Genomic DNA, 19,377 nt, shown 5'->3' with positions numbered 1-19,377 from the left:
TTTACAGCAACGTGTCGAGTTTGGGACTTGTTAGCTTTTTGGCAGCAGTGTGTCGAATTTTGAGTAATGAATTTTGACAGCAATGTGTTGAATTTAACCCCGGAAATTGTTATTCAGAAGCGCTATCCTTTGGAGCAACTGTAGAACCGTTTACACTTGATTGTTTTAATCAGAGTCTCATAAAACACAAACGAGCTATTCAGCTCATGAAGTGTTATTCAGCTTCGAATAGTCTCGTACACGCATAGATAATTATATATTGTTATATTTAGGCAACTTATTATTAACTAGATATAATCTGAGAGGGGAGAGTTCTTATCGAAGGCGAATAGATTTTGATTTAAAAGTTCTTCTCTAATGGTGACTGCATCTAACTATTCTGTTTCCAATAAAAAATGTTCCAAAAAATAAAAATCGATGTCAATATTTTAGGTCGTTCCCCCCCCCCCAAAGGAAATCTAATGCTAAGGAAGTTAATACAGAAATGGACGTTCCAATTCGGCGTCTAAAATCGGCCAAATAAAAAAAATGAAGCTATTTCTAGAAATATAGAAAATAACTTGACCTTAGTCGGGGGACAATCGGATCAGAATATTTTCTAGTCACGAGAAACCAAGAAATGCTTATAAACGTTTATATATATATATATATATATATATATATATATATATATATATATATATATATATATATATATATATATATATATATATATATATATATATATATATATATATATATGTATATATATATGTATATATATATATTTATATATATATATATATATATATGTATATATATATATATATATATATATGTATATATATATGTATATATATATATTTATATATATATATATATATATGTATATATATATATTTATATATATATATATATATATATATATATATATATGTATATATATAATAATTTATAAAATATATATGGCGATTAAGCTACACTGAATATTCGGCGTTTCATCCACTCTAGGATTCGTCAGGCTTATGCGCGAATTCTGTGGCTGTTTCTCGTTTGTATATGGTCCTTTTCTGTTGGGTATTTTAGTTAGCCAATCAGCTTTCTAGTATCCACCGCGCCCCTTCCTATCAGCCAATGGGCATGTATTTATCGAACAAAGGATCTGTTTTAGAACTAGGTCAGTGGTTTAAGGCAGACCTTTTCCTTTTTTTATATATATAAATATACATATGTGTACATACATATATGCATATATGCACATATATATATATGATTTTTTTTAAAACCTTTTCATTAGAATTTAACACTGCTTAAAGGCGTTCTTTTTTCGTAATTGCTTGCCTCTCGACGAGTGCAGAGTTAATAAAAGGTCCGTTTTTAATGTGGTGAAAATACATATCCCCAAAATCGAGCACTGGATTGAAACAAAAATTAAATTTTCTTGGTCTCGAAGGATTTTTCTCTCACTAAGCGATGAGAGTAAAGACATAACGTATCATCAGAACAGATCCTACACTTTACTCCAAGCTTTGAATTTGAATGTTTTAAACCTGCTTTAATCTGTGGTTTGCATTGGTTTTCTCGATTCCACTTTTGCTAACATTCATAGTGAAAGTGTTGCTAGGGCTATATTAGTGTTCCGAGACTATCGATAATTCCATGAAACGTTTTCCCCTGTAAAACATTCAAAGAAAACCCCTTCGCAAGGAAATCATCTAGCTACAACCATTGCGAGAAACGTTTCTTTTTTTTTCTGTGTGTATACTTAAGATCTACCGAAACTTTCATGAAGAGTGTTTCGTTCCAAAAACTTTTCACCGTGAACAACAATACTGCGTTTCAGGCAATTATGCAGTTTGTAGAGAAGAAATCTCGTAATTATGTGTTCCGAAGTTGGAAAGTTCTTGAAAAGAAACCTTGTTCATGGAAATTCCGCTTAACACTAGGCACACAAAGAAAAAAAGGGAAAGTTTTTTCAGTTGTGATATTAAGACGAGTTCTTACTGTGAATGCCATACTATGAGGGACCAAAGATTGGAGCTTAGTCGATAACCATTTCAGGGAGATAATAAAGCAGATGTTGAATCAGTCACTAGCAGGAAGGATCACAGCAGGAGTTCTAACTGTACTCCATTACGAAATTTGTTGAGAAGCAGCAAAAAAAGGTACTCTTGCATAATTTGACCCGGATTTTCGAGAATTCCCGTCAAACAGGGATCGGGCGAGACCGGCAATCATCGGTATAAGCCGAGCGTAGGAACAGACATGGGCTAATTTAAAAACAAACAAACTGGAGAAAAAATACAAATGCAAATAATCAAAAATAACAAAAAATCGTATCTTTAAAATATTTTTATTCATTTTATTTATTTATTTATTTATTTTTGCAAAATATTTATTACCAAAAAGTTTGTTTTTTTCCTTTTTTTCTTCAAGAAAAGATGAATGTTTTACTTTGTTACCGTAAGTTATTAGGCGTAAATACAAATTTGTTTCTTCTTCTTGTTATTTTCTTTCAAGACTTTTTGTTCAGTCATTTTTTTTTTTTTTTTTTTTTTTTTTTGTAGGGGGGTGTTTCCACAGAAATTTTGTATAATTTTTTTAAGAAAATACGTAAAAACATGTTTACAAAAGCGTAGATTGTTAGCTGAAAGTACAGGAATAATTTCTTTCTTTTTTCAAGAAAACTTAATATTTTTATTTTATTTTTATTTATTTATTTATTTATTTATTTATTACGGCTGTTCAGTGCCGGTGAAAGAACTTTCTCGAGATGAAGATGTTTCCGTAGGGATCTTTTACTTCAGTCGATTGTTGAACAGCTATCGACGGCAAACAGGGAAGGAAATGGGGGTAGAGAAAGTGGAAGAAAGCGGCTCAAGAACCGGGTAGCTTTTGGAAATGTGATTTATCATGGAGACAAAAAGATCGTTTCCGAATTTATGTCTCCACATGTACTCAGAAGCTCCCGGTTGGTCCCGCATTCCTGTTTGTTCCGCTGTTTTGCTTCCTTCCCACATCCTCTCGACGTGGTTAGTTGTTGTCTTCGTCGCGGGGTCTACAAAATGCATACTTATGATTCACTGCCAGGTGGTTAGTGGAATCCTTCTCCTCCTCCTTTGTTACAGACCCTTCGAACAGTCGGATATACGACTGTAGTCCCCGGCAGAATATATTTGTTTATTATTGCAAGGAGGGTTCGGCGTTGCGATTTGGTACGTTCACCAAAAAGCCCTCCTTGTGGGTGATGTAAAAGAAAAATAAAAGATCGATTTAGCGTTTCAACATTTAAACAACGCTCGGTTTAAACCGATGATTGCCGGTCTCGCCCAATCAATGCTTGACAGGAATTCCCGAAAATCTGGGTCAAAATATGCAAGAGTACCAAAAAAAAGAAAAAAAGGTTCCACGATATTCTGGCAAGTCAATGGGTATCTTGGCTTGGATCATTGACGTCAATTGGTCAAGGTCCGATGTTTTACCTTTTTTCTTGAAAAAATTGTCAAATTTGTTTTGAACGCCCTAGATGCATGATTACATTTTATTTCCATAACTTCATTCTATTTTTTGCAAGAGAGACCCCGCTTATCAAGGCCTGAAAGCCACTCGAGGTTAAGGGTTAATGAGTGTTAGGATGTCAGTGAGACAACACCGTAATAATCGGTAGTGGTGAAAATTGGCTAGAAATTGATCATTAAAGACGGAAGTTCGACAAAAACTTATTTACATTAAATTTGAAAACGACCATGTTGTAGTCAGCTGGAAAGCAATTCCAGTTCTATGAGAGAAACTTTGTTTATGGAATTTGCGCTTAGCTTTAGGCACATACAGAGAGTAGCCGTAGTTAGACTAGTGTTTATTGTGAATGTTTTGCAGAGGAGGCATAGGTTGCAGCTCAGTCGAGCTAAGAATACTAAAATATCAATTAACAATGAAAAGCCAATTAGTTCTCTAACCTTTCTAACCTTTCAAACTTATTGACCAATTAAGTCAACGTAAATGCTCGAGTGATTTTCACGCTTGACATTTTATTCGCTTCTTTCGCCGCAAACACTTGTTTCCGGTTGGGTGTTTTCAAAACAGGTTTCATAACTTTATAAACAATTCCCCCCAACTCACCACTTCAAAGATGTTTATTCTTGCTGCATTAATATTTTATTTCCAGTTATCCGACTCACGTCTCACACAAGTTTCCGCTCGGATCTCTACCGGATAACTAAGGTCGAAAATGTCGTCATGATATTTCCACGGCGCAATTCTGAACATACACATAAAAATACTACATACACACGTATACTAATGTGTAGATAAGAGTAAAGCGGGCGACCATAGTTAAGAACGACCCGAAGGTTCTCGTTTCATTAACTACTATATCGAGATGTAGGGGAGAATGCTATGATTTCTAGGATTACTTCACTTACCCTTGATTTTTACCTTATAATGATAAGTGTCTAGCAAGACGGTACCATTTTTTTGTTTGTTTGTTTGTTTTTGGTCTGATTCGACCGTACATTGAACCGTGGTCTCCCGGCTCACAAACAAACAGCCTTGCCATTATGGCAAATAGGGCATCTTGCTATTGATTTTTTTTTTACACAGTGATCAGCACTTATCAAGGCACGGAAGCCACTCAGGGATAAGGGTTATTGCAAATGCATTACGTTAGTGTGGAGATTTGATGAAGTGTTTACTTAAGGGGGCGGTTCATTGGGAATTTGTTAACATTGGACTTGAACACATCCAAGTTGTAGTCCGGTGGGAAGCAGGCAGACGGAACAGAGTTCCACAGGCGTGCAGTTCTAAGAAAGAAGATTTGTTCATGGAATCCGCGTTTTGATTTAGGCACAGATATAGAGTGGGGGAAATTTTTCACAGTGGATTCAGCTAGACGGGTGTTTTTCGTGAAAGATTGCGAGGGGGGGGGCAGAGATTGGAGTTCAGATGAGCACCTGCCATGGAAATAACGATAAAACAAGGATAGGCTCGCAACGTCTCTTCTGTGGGAGAGAGGTTGCAGGGTAGAGAAAAGGGCATCCCCCACTAAGCCACGAAGTCTATTTTGTACTCTGTCAAGGCAGGATAGGCTGTTTTTAGCATCTCCTGCCCAGATATGGCAACAGTATTCCATCCTTGGACGTACTTGGCTTTTATAAAGTCGGGACATTTATTACACTGACAGTGATATAAAAACACCAAATCTATCTTGCTAATATGCTGATGTCTATGTGATTGATGTTGTATGGCTGACTAATTTGCATGTCACTTTTGCAAAAGAACATCTTATTAATTAACTATTGTTTTCTAATTCAATGCTTTTCCTCATATTATTATCACATACCGTTCTACTTGCCCTTATTTTTATATCGCCGATAAACATTTAAAATTTCGGATGAATCTTTCAGGTTAATTTAGTATTGGAAATTGTTTTTTACAAGGAAGTCGCTAGTTATCAAGGCCTGAAGGCAACACGAGAACAATGGTTAATGAGCGTAAACTGGTCAGTGAGACAACAGTGGTCACTACAGCGTAGTGATCGGTCGTGATTGAAATTGGTTAGAATTTGATTCTGTAAGAGGACAGTTCCACAAGAATTTGTTTACATTGGACTTGTAAACGATTATGTTGTAGTCAGCTGGAAAGCAGGCCTGCAGTAGGCGGCCATTCTAAAGAAAGAAACTTTGTTAACGGCATCTGCGTCTAGATCTAGGCACCGATAAAGGGTGTGGGAAATTGTCGACACTGATTGTAGTTAGACGAGTGCTTGCTGTGAATGTTTTGCTGAAGGGTGGGTATGGATTGGAACTCAGCCGAGCACTTGCTATGATTTCCTTCTTTCAAATTATTTTTAAATCTCCCACTAATTAGATGAGGTTTTCTCTGCTAGTATTTACATGCCCCAGATGTTTGAATGCCTTTCATTTTTTAGTACTGGTTCTTGTACCAGATAGAGAGTGTGGGAAACGAAAGCCACACACACTGCAACCAACAAATCTGTGTGTAACCCTATATCTTCAAAAATGATTTTACTACGATATTAAATTCGACCATAATGCATTTCAATTCATTCGTAAACTAGTCGGTTATTTTTATCTTTCTGTTTAATTGTACATTAAAACAAAGACTGACTAAAAACATGCATAACATTAGCATTCAACTGATTATTTCTCTACATATATCGCGGTCAAGCAAATAAGCCAGTGATCCCCCACATAACATTTTACAAATATTGTTATATCGTGGACGAAAATTTATATTTTAGTAAACCTATAAGAATTTTTATTGGGTAAATAGAAGGAGCGATCTTCCACAAGTAAATGTTGTATGCACACGTAAAAATAAAGTGCTTGTGTCTGCCAAGTAGCATCGCTTTACAAAACGTAGTAGAAATGTATTTATCATCAACAGCGGACAAGTTCATGTGGAAGATAAAGGAAAAATAAGTGAAGCATGCATGGTTCCCCGTGAGTGCACAAGACACATAAAAAAATTACGAAGTTCAGCACTTTCGCCCCCCCCCCCCATTTAGCCCCCAAAAGTCCCCAGGGAACGTCAAATCCTGATGAAAATAAACAAGCGGTGAAGTTTTAGGCCTTAACATATGCAAATTTGAGCTCTGTATCATGCATTAAAAGAAATGACTAAGTCCATAATTTGTCCCTCCCCATTTAGCCCCAAAAGTCCCCAAGGCTTTAACACAATTAAATTAGTATTCAGCACCATGCAAAACTGCTAAACAGAAAACTTTGGACAAATATGATAAAATAGTCCCCAAAATGGAGTGTTTTTATTAGCCCCAAACAGCCCCTGGGGGACACCCAAGAGTTATCGCGAAGTATAGACAAATAAAATTATATACAAATCAGTTAGATACAATTTTTCAGAAAGTTTGATAAAAATCCAAGTCATCAATTTTTAATAAGCACAAAAGTATCAATTTTAGCCAATTTAACCCGAAAGGCACCCTAGTGGTGGGGCAACCGGAGTTTTCCCAGAAAATCTGTTTTGTTACTGTATTACTCATATGTTTAATGTTTGCGCAAAATTTCAAAAACTTCCAAGTCGTAGTTATTGAGAAAAGTGCGGACAGATGAACGGACGAACAGACGAATAGACGAATTGACGAATGGCCAAGAGTGAATTTACAGGTCTATCCTCCTTTTATCGGGGGGAGGGGGGAGCAAAAAATTGAAACGACAGAGGAGAAAGGAAATTGAGAAAGAAAAAAGAGAAAGTGAAAACCAGGAAAGAGAAGCAAAAGATGAAGAAAAACTAGAGAAAGATCGTATGATGGAGTATGTGCTTGGATGCTCAAAAACAAACCAAGGGGAGAGGACCGCGTATCATGTATTATTCTTGTTGGGGTGTGTGTGTCTATATAGGTCCGTGGTTTTGTTTCTGTCGTGATGTATTGTGTTATGTCTAGATAATTATTTTCATTAAAATACTTAATCACAGACATGGCCCTTCGCCTTTTTATTCAGATTAAAGTTTAGAATCTGTTATCTATAACATCATCGTTTAACAACGGAAATTTTTATGCATTATCTTACTTGCAAAAAAAAATTAAAAATACAAACAAACAAACAAACCGAGAAAGTGCTATTTATATTAGAAGTACTTCTTTTTTAAAAAATGCGTATTTTGTTTTATTTCTTATTTGTCTTCTTGTTTTCTTTTTCAGCAACCGAACACTTTGCTCGACAGAGGTTTCGGTGGACTACGTCCGAAAAAGTTGTCCTTCCGAAATGTCTCCAATTGTGTGATGCGATTAATGCAATCCGTGAAATTCAACGCAGAGATTCCATTCTCTAATGTCCTTTTGTCGCCCGTCGATGAGAAATCTACGTCGAAACTGGTAAGACATTAAATACATTTTCGTTTTCCTTCTTTTTTTTTTTCCAGATGAATCCTCGTCAGCTTGGCTTTCAGAGGCTTTGTCCGTCAATCGATTGATTATATACACGGAGTAATCACGTTAGCATATCAGTTCTTAACGTTTAAGCAACGTCGAACCTGGTCAGTAAGAAAATGAGTGGTAATTTGGGAATACCGAGTGCTGTATGGGTTCTCCGTGTATTGTTTCCGACTGTTTTTACGCTTCTTGCCACTAGAATCAAGCAAAGGCAACTCAAGAGGTGTGTGTGTGTGTGTGTGTGTGTGTGTGTGTGTGTGTGTGTGTGTTTCTCGTTAGATCACGGTTAAGCGACATCCACCCTGATTAGTACCAAAATGAGTGATCATTTTGGAATACGAGGTGCTATCTACTCTCTGTGCTTATCTCGGTATTGTTTCCAGTATTCTTGCACTCCTTGCCGCTGTAATAAAGCAGTAGTGAGAGATGTGGTTGCAGATTGGCCAACCCTTGCTTCACTATTACGTGTGCAGAGACCCTTACAAAGGGTATACATTTTCTCCCAATATTGAAAGGATCCTTCATCTATTAAACGTCCAATCTTCTTATATAAAAAAAAAGTTTGATTATCGAATTGAACTACTCTTCTCAAGTGACCCTCCCCTCCCACCAAAAACTCCTATGGAGTCGTTATAATTAACGACTCCATAGGAGTTTTTGGTGGGAGGGGAGGGTCACTTGAGAATCTTTCCTGCAATCCAACTACATTTGGTACAAATAAAGTGCAGTTCATGCCTTACTTGACCATCAAGTTTTAATCAAAAATATCTAGTAGTCTTTGTTTTGTCACCATTAAGTGATATGCGAGGGCACTTTAGTGATCGTCTAATCAGTAAGAGGCGGGATACTGAATGACATTATACCCACCTTACCGTAAAGAACTGAAAATTATTATCTATGGGGGCCATATCAAAGATAATGTATACAAACGAAGAGATATTACAACGGATATCATAAATCAGGAAAGAAAACAACGCAATCTAAATTTTAGGGTATATATAGTACCTCTCCACACATTAAATCCCAAAATTGTCACCGGAAAAAAAATTGCAATCATTTCTGCAATCCAATCATATTTGGCGCAAATAAACTTCACTCAGTGCTTGTGTAGAATTTAAACGAATGCATTTCCAGCGAAAAGCATTATTAGGTACTTACGTGTCATGTCGAAATTAGTATAAATTCTAAAATTTATGAAAAATGATCTATTAGAAGATGTGCTAGATATATTTTTAACAAAAACAATCATCCACAATTACATTCTGTTTTAAAATGGCGATCCCTTAGTTTAAATCAATTTAAGTCAAGGAAGATAAATCAGTTCTGTCATAATGAATTGGTCGCACAACTCTTCCACATTAAAACATACAATAAAACTCGATAATTCCACTAAATTGTATTTTTACTTGTAATTATTTTTCTACTGAATCATTTTTCGTAATTTTTGGAATTTATACTAATTTCGCCATGACGTATTAATATTTTCACCTGAATTCCGTTTGCTTAAAAAAATCACCAATTTACGCAATTACACTTCAGTCTACCTTTAACGTATTCACTAAGTTACAGTTGGCAATGTTCAATAATCTTGGTAATGATAAACACACGTGGATACGATGTGCAAAGTTGTCTCTGACACATTCTCCTCTTAGCGTCGTCCATATTTGGGATAAGATGGTGTCGCTTCGATTCAAGAATAGGCAATCGGGTTGTCTTCATAAAGATTAGCTTTAAGATAAACTTCTACCAATAATAAATTCACCAAAGTGTCTCGAAACAAAAAGGGATAGACATTCATGATAATTGTTTCTCATATCTCTTTGAGCACGTCATTGTTTATTTTCTCCAAAACAACGTTTAAGAAAAAATTTTGACTACTTATTTAACGACGATAAAACGTTTGTTTAATTTTCTAATATAGCTTTCTATTAACCCATTGATGGCATGCTACTTTTTAAGACCAGAAAGATAATAAACTATACTTCGGCAGCATCTGAATTTTCATCTATATCATATAGATTGAGTGTCTTTCAAATATTACACCTACAGTATTGGCAACATTGGTGTCTCGTATCCACCCGTGTTTTCAAGCAAATTGCATTAGCATCTCCTTCGAAAAAGAAAACACCTTTTTACGCACTACACAAAATGCATAACTATTTTCTGTATCTCAAACTAAGGCGCCGTGTCCTGCAGGAAGGAGGTAAAAATAAGATACAACCATGCGCGTGTTTTACAGTGCTGCCTTGCTTACTGCACGCATTATAGAATAGGACAGAATGACATAAATAAACAAATATATTTTTTCTCATTTTCGTTTTTTTTTTTGTTTTTTTTTTTCAGAGCAAATTAGTATCTGACATGAGGAAGCCATTTCAAGGACGGTAAGTGGGCATTTAAAAACTGTTTTAAATCTACTCCCCTCTCTCTCTCTCTCTCTCTCTCTATATATATATATATATATATATATCTGACCCCCCCCCCCCCAAAATAAAGCTAAATGGAGGCCCTCTAGAACGTATGCTGTAGAATGGATAAAAAAGGTCAAAGACCCTAGTGTTTTGATGTGATGTTTTGAATATAAGAAACTAGTTATGATCAAAGTTTCATTTCATTCGGACAAAACACTAAGAAACGGGGCCTAATTAGAGTTGGGGCCCGTTTTTGGGGGGGGTTATCCTGCATATATATATATATATATATATATATATATATATATATATATATATATATATATATATATATGTGTATATTTATATATATATGTATATATATATATATATGTATATATATATATAAACTACGTTTGTTTCATCAATTTCAGTTTGACATTTTCTGCATTATCCTCCTTTCCTTATCGAGCTTTCTCTTGCTGTCTTTTTCTTTCTTTGTCTCAGTTCTCTCTTCCTCACTCTTTCTCGTTGTGCTTCTGTCACTTCTCTCGCTTCTTCTCTCTATGTATCTTTCTTTCTTTCTCTCTCCATTTCCTTCTATCTCACAATTGATACACACACACACACACACACGTATATATATATATGCATTACAAGAGATCACGCACACAGCCACACACACGTGTGTGTGTGTGCGTGTGTGTGCGTGTGTATGTGTGTGTGTGTGTGTGTGTGTGTGTGTGTGTGTTACAGCAGATCAGGACAGCCTACTATGTTGTTCTGATCCTCTGTCATACATAAATAGATATCACCCTCCCTCTTTTGAATTTTTCTTAGTAATTCTGCTCACAGATAAGTTTACACACGCGCATATATATATATATATATATATATATATAGAGAGAGAGAGAGAGAGAGAGAGAGAGAGAGTTTCATTCTCTGCTTTTGATCTAAATAGATTAAATCTGACAGATCAATGTTTTATACTGACTAGCAATTTCTTTATTTTATTCTTACAGCATACTGAAGTTTATTTCAAAATATTTTTATTCCGGTTCGGAAGACTGTTAGACTGGGGTATTTTCTTGTTGTAACACCGGTTGCTTATGAACTTCATAAAATATATTCCATAATTTCTCTACATGCGTCAGATTTCAGAAAAAAAATTAAACCTTTTCAATGTTAATCAGTGCATTTCTTCAAATTATTTGGAAGTTTTAAAAGGAGGTACAACTTGTTTGTGGAAATTTTTTTTATTATGATACAAAGGTGATCTGTTGACATTTTGGGACTGTTATTGGTTGCTCTTGCACTGTTTTCCTTTATAACATAATAAATACTAATCTTCTTTTTACAAAAAAACATATACTCATATTACATTGCATAACACTAGGATAATAAACGTTCAGTCAATTTTAAGAAAGTTACAGTTTTCTTCCTTATGTCTTCCGAAGTTTAACGGGATGCTTTAATTCGTATTTTTTTTTTATTTAGACTACTGTTCTCGCCTTAAGTGTTATTCGCATAACATTTCTTCGATGTAACCTCTGGCCTTCTTCAGGCGTATCTTGTCGAACTCCGGAATGTGTTTGTTTAAATTTTCTTCAGGCGTATCTTGTCGAACTCCGGAATGTGTTTGTTTAAATTGAAAATCTGTATGGAATTTCGAACGGACCACTTTACTCAATCTCGTTCAGTAAGCCATAGAATTCATAAGTAATTCGCAATTATATTTTTAGTATCGAACTTAAGGTAGAACCTTCAATATCTAGAAGAATGTAGCTTATAACTGAATTTTACCAGGTAGTTAATCTATTTTATATATACTTATTTCTATAGCCAGACAAAATCGGTGCTCACAAGGGCCATGACAGCCAACAAATCTGAAGTCTAAGATTAGTTTCGGCCTCATTTTGGAGTCATCAGTTCGATACATCCGAACTCAGGATTTGAAACCTACTCTGCTCTGAGCAAACACCCACACACACAAGAAAGCCTATTAACTGACACAGATCATGCAGACCGCAGCGAAATCTGACAGTAGATTGAACCTACTTCGAACCGAACAAGGGGCGTGGTCATCGCAACTAGCTATAACCTTCGGATGTGTGTAACTGATGAGCCCAAAATGAGGGCGAAACTCGAGTCTTAGATTTTAGGTTTGTTGGCTGTTATGTCTCTTGTGAGCTGCGACGTTTGCTGTGGGGATAATTATATATATATATATATATATATATATATATATATATATATATATATATATATATATATAGAGAGAGAGAGAGAGAGAGAGAGAGAGGGAAGAGTATTTCAAAGTATTGTGCTGCATTATCTATATATTAAAATGACAGCGTGTGTGTTATTTTAGGTGTCACACTTACATCCTTTTTTCAGCTGATTGACTGTTGTTTATGACCTTCCATCTCTTGTAATAATTTTACCAAGAATTTTGTATAAGTTTTGATTTCGGTTTCAAGTATAACTGATGGCCCTCAATCATCTATTTTTTTTATAAATAATTTTCCCAAGAATTCTTCATAAGTTTTGGTTTCGGTTTCGATTATAGCTGATGAAACTCAAATCATATATATATGTTAAAACAGTGTTTATTCATTACCCACATAGCAGCAGCCGTATAGCGCAATAGTAAGAAACCTTGACTCTCATTTGGACGATCGGGTTTCGATCCTGGCTCGAGGCAGTTGCCTGTCTAGCCGCACTGATGAGTTGTGAAACAGCGAAACAGTAATGTATGTGGATGACTACACACACACACATATATATATATATATATATATATATATATATATATATATATATATAAGTTTTGGTTTCGATTTCGATTCAAGCTGATGTACCCAAGCCATATGGAGAGATTTTTTTTATTTTTAAAATCACAACCTTATAATATATAAGAATCGATAGAAAATTGACTCTGTGATAATATATACGAAATCTGCATAAATTAAAATATCATATTTAAGCGTACTTTCCGACCGGGCTACGCCGGGCGTCCCTGCTAGCTTAGATAAATACTTTCGCAGTTTTAACAAAAGCGCAACAATAATATCAAGGCGTCTCCATTTACGCTGAACATCTACAGAATGCCAACATCAATATATTACATATGGATGAGTTCGCTTTGGAATTTCCACAGATCCCGCTAGTTGATTTAAATAAGAGTAACCCGTAAAGCATTTGTTTGATTATAACCCCTACAGCCGCTGAGATTTGTGAGATCACATTGACAAACGTGTGTGTGTGTGTGTGTGTGTGTGTGTGTGTATGTGTGTGTGTGTGTGTGTGTGTGTGTGTGTGTGTTTGCAAAACCGAGTATGACATTTTTCTTTGATTGTTCCAATTATTGTAACTTAAAATCCCACGTTTAAAAATACACAACTACAAAAAAAAAAGATCACAGGCTTAGTTGCAGCCAATTAACAACAGTTGTATGACGTTAGGTGATGACGTCATTAATTCCACTTGCAACAAATCAGGAAAAAAAATCAACGATCACGACTTGATTTTTCTTGTATCAAAGCACATACGTCATGAAAAGAACAGCAGGGATTTCTTTCTTTCTATATTTTTTAGTGCAGTAACTCTTTCATTTCAATAAAAACGGAAAGAAAAATAATATCGAAATTCTTTTCAAAATAACTAAAGAGATTAGCGGTTTAATCCTCATTGAATCGATTGATTCAATTTGTTGCTTTCTGAAGTTTCTGTTATTTCTAACGACAAGATAAAGACGCATAAATGTGCTTCGCTTTGTCAGAAAATCATAAGATTAACGCTTGCGTAAGGCGAGAATAAAGGTCATATTATGTTGTCGCATCTCTGTTCAGCGAGTCCTGATGAAAAACTCGGTTTCTGTGCAGCCACTCAAGTAGTTTAGAAGTAGACTGTTTTGTCAGCCATCCTTATAGTTCTGCCATTCCTTGTTGAACTCTTGAAGGGTGTACCTTTTGATTTAACTCTCTGAAGTCCAGAAGAGTCGACGCTGTTAGGAGGATATCTTTCACACTAGTTTGGTCTGATAAGAAACAGATAATAGCAGAAGGCGAGGTCGTAATAACTTTTTGCTCGACACTTTCTCGCATGATTGTACAGGAGACCAAATTCAAGGGTAGCTCCTTGAGAGGCTTCTTCATCTGAACTCGCATTCTCACGTTATATCATGTAGATATGCGACTTTTCGCGTATTTCCAGCATGTATGACTGGTTCCGTTACTACCATGCAAACGATTCGGCTTTAAGTTCGAAGATTTTGCTTAGGTATCGATCACATCGCTTCAGATATGTAGCACCGATGTTTGCACCTCGACCCCCAAAATTTAAATGCATAAACTCGTTTCTGCCTGAATTCATTTTTTTTAAAGCAAATAATTATCTTTTGGACCAATTGGAGGATTTTTTTAATTCATTTAAAATGATCTTTCTGGGGGCTACTTCAATCATTTAAAACACCAGATTTTCTTCTAATAAACAGTTGAGATCAAAATATTTCAGCCAGTACATCTCTATTTAATTTCCGCAATCCTCAACTCACGCAGTCATACACTGTCACACGCATACTCACACTTACCAAGCGCGGAAGCCACACACTGACTGACTGAAGCTTTCGTTTCTGTCTTCTCACTTATAACCAATGCATCCATTGAAATATTCTCAACCTTTCTCACTAAACTATCTTTCTAATATGAAAAACAATGAATATCGACACTTATTAACAAATTCAATGAAATCTAATTTGTATAATTGAGCGGAAAAGTTATGATTACAATTTTCTGACCTCTGTAACACACGGCCTTAAAACATTCGACTCTGACTTCTTCGAATAGCTCAGCTAATGAATTTTCCCTTGTATATTATATTCATTAAAAATATTCATTAAAAATTGGAGTCCCATCGATCGCATCGTGGATACTTAGATCACAATCCTAACTTTAACTACACTTAGATCACAATCCTACCTTTAACTATATATATATTTAACGATATTCAACCATAATAGTCATACTAAACTTTTAATCCAAATTTAACTAAGACTCATAAAAGTAGGTGATGGGCGTATGCGCGCATTGCGCAGGACTACTCTTTTTGCAAGACTCATTTTTATAATTGCGGCGAAACCATTCCATAAAAGATCCATAGTATATTCGTTGTTCTGTCACACGCATATTTTTTGGCGCAGGTTGAATGGGATCTTCGTTGTTGCTTTTTAATTTAATTCTGCTTTTGTTTTGTTTTGTTTTTGTTTTTTGATTTTGTTTTTTTTCTTGAATTAATCTCAGCCGTTTTGTGTTTTTGTTTCGTTTAAAAGCAAGTGTCATTAATTGTTCCAATGCTATTCTTACCAATTTTTTCACATTTGGTTTCTTTATCATTCAAATCGTTTTAGAATCGAGTTGGAAAAAGAAAAAAAAAATGAAGACAATAAGAGCAATAAAATTCAATCGTCTAGAAACGAAGGGAGAATTTTTCTCACCTTACAAAATTGCCGCATTCGTTCATATTAACACATTTGCCACTTCATTTAGATTTATGTTTTTTTTTTACTTTTTATTTCAGCTTTTTGATGAATTTATGTGTACTTGCGACAAATGTAACTGCCTTTCATCTTGGAATGAGTAGGCGGAAAAATCTGCGTCAGTCTTCGATACGAATGTGTATTATGATAAAATGGTCATATAAGAAAGATAAGGAACTTCGGTCACATATATTTGTAAGCCTATGAGCATGTTATTATGACGAACAATTCTATATAATACTTCCTACCAAAGAAGAAGCTAACGCCTGGGAGGATCATATCTTGACGAAGGAACGTATTATATACTACCTCCTAAGGCATGGACTAAAGTCTGGTAGGATGGATTTATGAGAATAAAACAGATACTACACTACATCCCAAAGACAGAAGTGATGCATGAGAAGGTAGTATCATGACGAATGAACATATATTACACTGCTAAACAAAGGAGGAAGTAATGCCCGGGCTTATGGTCTCATGACAACAGAACATATACTGCAATATCCTTAAAGTCGGAGGTAATTCCTGGGAGGATGTTCTTATGATAAGAGAACAACTACTACAATACCCTCATAAAAATGGAGTGGGTAATGCCTATGAGGATGATATCATGACAAAAGAACAGATACTATACTATGCTACTTTTAATTTTATGACGTCACTTTTTCTCATTTTGGGGGGGGTCTAAATTTTTGACGAATGTTTTCTTCTAATTTTTCTGACATAGATTTTTCTGATTTTCTAACGTTGTTTTTTATGTGCTTTTTTACACACATTTTTATTTTTGCTAAATTACTTTTTTTTTTAATATCTTATATCGTGTATAATTTTGTAAGTGTTTTATTCAAATTTACTTTCAGAAAGTTTTCTTTACATTTTCTGTAGTTCTTTTTTTTTTCTCTCATTTTTTGGCGTATTTTCTCTTCTAAATTTACTGAGCGACGTTTTTTTAATTTTCTTATATTTTTAGCATATATTTTTCGTCTAATTTTATTGACCTTCTTTATTTTAAATTCCCTAACGTACTGTTTTAGGCGTACTTTTCTGCTTTTTCTGACGTATTTTTCCTTTAATTTTCCTAGCATCCTTTTTGTTCTTATTCTCCTAACGTACTTTTTTTCCAAGTTTGCTAACGTACTTTTGTTTTCTTGTTTTTTTAGTGTGCTTTTTCGTAAAGTTTCCTTACGTACTTTTGTTTTCTTATTTTTTTAGTGTGCTTTTTCGTACATTTTCCTTACGTACTTTTGTCTAATTTTCCTAATGTACTTTTTTCTTCTAGTTTTCCTAACATATTTTTTTCTAATTTTCCTGCCGTACTTATTTCCAATTTTTACGTACTTGTTTGCATTTTTTTCTTATAGTTTCTGACGGACTTTTAGTCCCCCGACAAAAAGATGGTGGATCTGTAAATTCACCCTTCTCCATACGTCTGTCTGCACTTTTCTCAATAACTACGATTTGGAATTTTTGAAATTTTGCACAAACATTAAACATAATATGAGTAAAAAGAGTAGCAGAACAGATTTTCCGGGAAAACTCTGGTTGTACTCCTAGGTGTGCCATTCGGATTAAATTGGCTAAAATTGACACTTTTGTGCTTATCAAAAAAAAAATTGATGCCTTGGATTTTTATAATCATTTCTGAAAAGTGATAACTAACTGATTTTTATATAATTGTGTTTGTCTATACTTCGCGATAACTCTTGGGTGCGCCCCAGGGGCTCTTTTAGAGTTAATAAAAACACTCCATTTTGGGACTATTTTATCATATTTGTCTAAAATTTTCTGTGTATGTCTATTTAGCAGTTTTGCATGGTGTTGAACTCAAATGTAAATATGTTAATGCCTTGGGGACTTTTGGGGCTAAATGGGGAGGGGCAAATGATGGAAGTCATTTCTTTTTTTGCATGGTGCAGAACTAAAATTTACATATGTTAAGGCTTAAAACTGCACCGTTTGTTCATTTTCACCAGGATTTGACGTCCCCTGGGGACTTTTGGGGGCTAAATGGGGGGAGATGCTTAACTTTGTCATTTTTTTATGCCTCGTTAATTGTACACTCACGGGGGGACCATGCATGCTTCACTTGTTCTACTAAATTTTATATACTCTTGAAAAGTTGGTAATTTTTATGTTTAAAATACTTTTGTTTTATTTTCATGATCTATCTGATATTTTGCGATTTTGCATCACAAAATCAATTAGTTTTCATTTTTTTTTTCTTTTTTTTTTGTTTTCAGCTTGTCAACAGTTCCACCACCGGAGCCGCTTGATCGAGTCAACAAATACTTGGCTCAAGCCATTACAGCGCGAAGCATTGAACAAGAGACGGCGAATCACGTCAATTTCATTACACTCAGATTTAAGAACTCAGTCAAAGAGAAAAAGGTACCGTTCGCACACTTTTATGCAATATACACTTACTTGAAGGGTAAATGTACTCAAAATAATATAAAATAAAATAAAATTGACCTATCTATCTAACGACATATCTATCTATTTATCTATCTGCCATTATATAAAAAGAAAATGTGTGTGAGAGAGAGTTCACTATGGACTCCGAAACAGTTGAGTCAATTTTTATGAACTTTCACACAAATGTGCTATATGTATCTGGCAGTGTTCTTATATAGGTTTTCTATCGGAATGTCTTCGATAGGTATCGATAGCCGATAATCGAAATAATCCGATGAAAGAAGGAATCATGCGATTTTGACCAAAGTCAACATATCATTCAATCTAACATCACAAGTGCATTTAAGCAAGTTTTATTGTCATACAAGCTGAAAGGCCTGGCATATAAAATCAACAGTAGGTTTTTTTTAGATAACAGGGACACGTTCAACATGAATGTTTCTCCTTAGAGCACAATTAGGACATATACTTATTTTGCATTTTAAACCTTAATTCAAGCCATAATATATAAAAAATAATTTTATAAAATCAACAGTAGGTTCTCTACAGCGCAATATATATTGTGCATTAAGTCACTATGGGGAGGCATACGAAGCTTTCTTTCGGTGTGCCGCGATGGGTCTCCAACTAGAACAAGCAATCAATCGATTTCTTTAAAAAATGGTCGATTTCACCGATTTCGATGACAATAAAAATATAGGAGTGTGAAACATTCGTTGATCATCATTCAATCCCGGGCAACGTCTGTTTAAGCATTTCTGGTCCGTACAGACATTATCACGTTTATGCACACACTTAAAAAGTGCAAAGATGGTTATCAATGATTTATTTGAAATTTGAAGTTTTTAAAAATCTGGCTTTACCGATTTTAAAATGAATTGTTCCCAAAAATCTATTTTTCTCTTCTAATGTCAACAAATCAATACAAAGTGGCGTTTTATTGATTTGAAGAATATTTAGATGACAAATTCTGTGCTGTAAAAACAGAGAATATTTCTTTTTTATATATATACTAGCATTTAAGCCCGGCGTTGCCCGGGTGTTTGGAGGTGTATGTTGAGCAAAAAGAAAAAAAAACGGTCAATTTTTCAAACTTTGACCCCCTATTATGACCCCTTAACATTTATTGTTTTGGGCTCAAATCA

General features: G+C 34.9%; 1 protein-coding gene across 1 annotated transcript in view; it reads left to right on the top strand.

Annotated features, from left to right (window-relative positions):
- Positions 1 to 19,377, top strand: part of LOC145247222 (uncharacterized) — a 341,528-nt gene that overhangs the window by 257,734 nt on the left and 64,417 nt on the right. The window contains exons 7-9 of the mRNA XM_080108849.1: positions 7,661 to 7,834; positions 10,235 to 10,275; positions 18,058 to 18,205. Of these exons, the coding sequence (XP_079964975.1) occupies positions 7,661 to 7,834; positions 10,235 to 10,275; positions 18,058 to 18,205 (363 nt within the window). The remainder of the gene's footprint in view (positions 1 to 7,660; positions 7,835 to 10,234; positions 10,276 to 18,057; positions 18,206 to 19,377) is intronic.

This window comes from Euprymna scolopes, chromosome 25 (assembly GCF_053919585.1).
Source record: "Euprymna scolopes isolate OS-2025 chromosome 25, ASM5391958v1, whole genome shotgun sequence".
Lineage (NCBI taxonomy): Eukaryota > Metazoa > Mollusca > Cephalopoda > Sepiida > Sepiolidae > Euprymna > Euprymna scolopes.
The sequence above is the reverse complement of the archived record's forward strand: the minus strand, read 5'-3'. Positions and strand labels throughout refer to the sequence as shown.